At 52.8% G+C, this 3,321-nt stretch overlaps 1 protein-coding gene across 1 annotated transcript in view; it reads left to right on the top strand.

Moving 5' to 3' along the window:
- Positions 1 to 3,321, top strand: part of PRDM12 (PR domain containing 12) — a 25,936-nt gene that overhangs the window by 17,594 nt on the left and 5,021 nt on the right. The window contains exons 5-7 of the mRNA XM_011931435.1: positions 6 to 77; positions 153 to 303; positions 402 to 579. Of these exons, the coding sequence (XP_011786825.1) occupies positions 6 to 77; positions 153 to 303; positions 402 to 579 (401 nt within the window). The remainder of the gene's footprint in view (positions 1 to 5; positions 78 to 152; positions 304 to 401; positions 580 to 3,321) is intronic.

The following is a 3,321-nucleotide window of genomic DNA, read 5'->3' as shown; positions in this document are numbered from 1 at the left end:
CCCAGGCACCCCCGCCTCGGCCCGTGTCGCAGATGAGGACACTGAGGGCGGCGTCCCTCACCCAGTCCACGCAGCTGGTGCGGCTACTCGGCCGCCTCCTCTGGGAGGGAGTCCTCCTGCCTGGCCTCGCCCCCGTCTCCCTCCTGTTATAGAACCGAGCGCCCAGACCGGCATCCCCTCGTGGGTGCCAGGAGAGCGGAATTTAGAGCCCCGAGGATCCCTCAGCAGAGGAAGGGGAGTCCCCGCCTCCGCCACCGAGAGTCCTGTGCTTCGGAATGAAGGGAGGGCGACCTCCTTGTCCGGGTGCGGCCGGGCGCGGGGCTTGTGGGGGCGCCACCTCCTCTTCCGGCCCCTGGGACTGGTGTCCTGAAGTGTCGGGAGTCTTTACGCAACCTTGACAGGTGCGGGCTACTGGGGTCCATCGGCAGCCGGAAGAGACCCGGAGAGACCTGCATCTTCTGGGCCCTTCTCTCCTTTAGGCCAGCTTACCCCCAGACCTGGCTCCTGGGGATGGATGCGGAAGGAGCTCTTTGCAGTGCACCAGGCACGTTGAAAGTGGAGGCACAACGGAAATCCTCTGTAGGACCCCAAGCAAGACCCTGCACCTCTTTGGGCCTCAGTTTCCCCATCTGTAAAATGAGGAAGTTGGACCAATGCCCCCTCCCTTTCAGCTGTGACATCATGCCTTGGAAGGCGAAAGTTACCCCCAACCCCTTCCAACACACACACTTCAGCATGAGGAGGGCAAGACTGGAACTGCTGCCCGAGAGGTTAAGGTGGCTTCTGTGGCCAGGAAGCACTTCTGAGCTGTGCCCAGTCCCAGGAGTTCTGCCCCATCTGCCCACACTTCCCTCGGTCCCTGCCCATTTCCTCCAACTCCGGCCGTGCGCGCCCTCTGGTGTCGCCTCTCACACTTTGCAGTCATTTACCAGGATTCCCGAGGGGCGTTTTGTAAAATAAAGAAACTATAATATTAATGAAAAGTATAAAATGTATAGAGTTTTCAAGAAACTGTGTTCTACTTCCAGAGAATGGTCACTTTAACCTTGTAAATATTTATCTAAAATGATATTTACAAAACTGTGATATATTATTATTTGATTGTATATGTACAACTGTAAATACATTTGTACCTCTCTTGTATTCTAAAATAAAAATTACTTGGAACATTTATCATTTAGCATCTGAATGGGTGGACACTTTTATCTGTAAGAAGGAAATACAGAAAGTGTCTAGAAGCTGGAAAGGGGCGGGTAAGAGTTGTTTCACTTGCTAGTGTGTACAGGAAATTTTCTTTGTCACAACTGGGGTGTCAGATCCCAGTGAGATGGGTCAAAGTGCAAAGCAATTGGAAATCTTGAAAGGGGCTGGGCAGATTCTGGTGTTTTCCAGCTGGCTCAAACATCAGTACCTTACTTTGTAACTTCTCCCAAATATTTACTTTTTTTTTTTCATTTTAATGGTCAAGCTGAAGATGTTCAAGCAGCCAGTGGGAATGGGCCAAGATAGCCACCAAGTGCCCTCCCAGTGCCTAGACTCTCCAAATGTTCTGGGCACCCATTTCCAGACCCTCTTGAAGAAGACCAGGAAGCAGGAAGGCCTCTAGTTAAAGCCAGAGGGCTTCATGTTCCTATAGGGCCAGGCTCACCTCTCCTCTCCAGGAAGGAGGTGCGTGCAGGGGAGTGTGAGTTCACACCTGTGCTCCAGCATACACCAGCTATGAGGGTGTCATCTTCCAACCCGCTGAGTGTGTGGCTCCCTGGCATCCCACAGGTACAACTCTGCATCTTCATCCAACACACACGTGCACACATGCACACCTGCAGACACTTGGGAATTCACACTTGGACACACAGATGAGCCTCATTTGGAACTTCAGGGGTGTACTCCCAAAGACCCCCATACTTTGAGGGATTTGTCCTGCACCGTGGAAACTGGGGCACAGGCAGGGTTGGACACCTCATGAGTTCACTTGCAGGCCCCATCTGGGGTTCACTCCCTCAGGCCAGTGGGGGAAGTCACCTTTGGTTCTCCTCCCACTGGAACCTCGCTTCTCCTTTGACACTCCACCATTAGGCTCCCATTGCCTCCGGTGGCCCCTGCATTCCCCCCTCCCATGCAGCCCCCACCCAGGCCTCTTGTTCCCTTGACCAAAGTCTATCTGTCCTGAGTCCCCCTCCCTTGGATGCCAAGGGGTGAAGTGGCAGGTGGCTTGTCCTGCCCACATGTTGAGACTCCCAGGAAATAACTCTGGCTTCCTGAAGTAGGGGTTTCCAGAGTCAGATACTCAGAGAAGTCGGTGAGGCCCTTGAACAGAAATCTAAATTGTTCTTCATAGGTCATTCTGTCCTGTGAAGTCTCAGCTAACAGATCCCAGGATCCCCATCCTAGGCTCCAGAACCCACCTGGTGGTAGCTGGCTGTAACTGCAGACCAAGGTGCCTCTGCTTTGCCCACAGATCTGTTTCCATAGAAGTGTGCGGCCCCGGGTGCCAGGGCCTGGGACACCAGGGTGAAAGGATGTGATTTGTGGCTTGCACGCTGGAGGGAGGCATGATGCTGAAAAGCCTAACCTCTTACTTTGCTTGCATTTGCAGCAGAGGCCTGAGGCCCCTTTCCTGAGATTGCAGTCCCCCTAATCAAAGACATGCAAACACAGCCAAGGCAGTTTCTGTGGGCCAGCCCTGGGCTTGGGGCTTTATTTTTATTTTTGAGATGCAGTTTCGCTCTTGTGGCACAGGCTGGAGTTCAATGGCTCACTGCAACCTCCACCTCCAGGTTCAAGCAATTCTCCTGCCTCAGCCTCCTGAGTAGCTGGGATTACAGGCGTCCACCAGCACGCCTGGCTAATTTTTTGTATTTTTAGTAGAGATGGGGTTTCACCATGTTGACCAGGCTTGTCTTGAACTCCTGACCTCAGGTGATCCACCCGCCTCGGCCTCCCAAAGTGCTGGGATTACAGGCATGAGTCCAGCCGGGCTTAGGGCTTTAAACACATGCATTCCAGAAATCCTCCTCATAAACCCACAAGTGGATACTACCCCCCAATCTTTTCCCCCAATGCTCTTTTAATCAATGTCCATTTGAAGTACAAGAAAACGCAGCTGCTGGGCGCAGGGGCTCACGCCTGTAATCCCAGCACTTTTGGAGGCCAAGGCGGGCAGACCACCAGGTCAGGATATCAAGACCATCTCTTTTGACCTAGCTTTGGAAGTCACATAGAGGCATTTCTGACATATGCTGTCCATCAAAGCAGTCACAATCCTGTCCTGTGGCAGGGGAGGATGCACAGAACCCACTGCTTCTTTTTTTTTTTTTTTTT

Source organism: Colobus angolensis, unplaced genomic scaffold, assembly GCF_000951035.1.
Source record: "Colobus angolensis palliatus isolate OR3802 unplaced genomic scaffold, Cang.pa_1.0 Scaffold9, whole genome shotgun sequence".
NCBI lineage: Eukaryota > Metazoa > Chordata > Mammalia > Primates > Cercopithecidae > Colobus > Colobus angolensis.
This window is presented reverse-complemented; position numbering and strand designations above follow the sequence as displayed.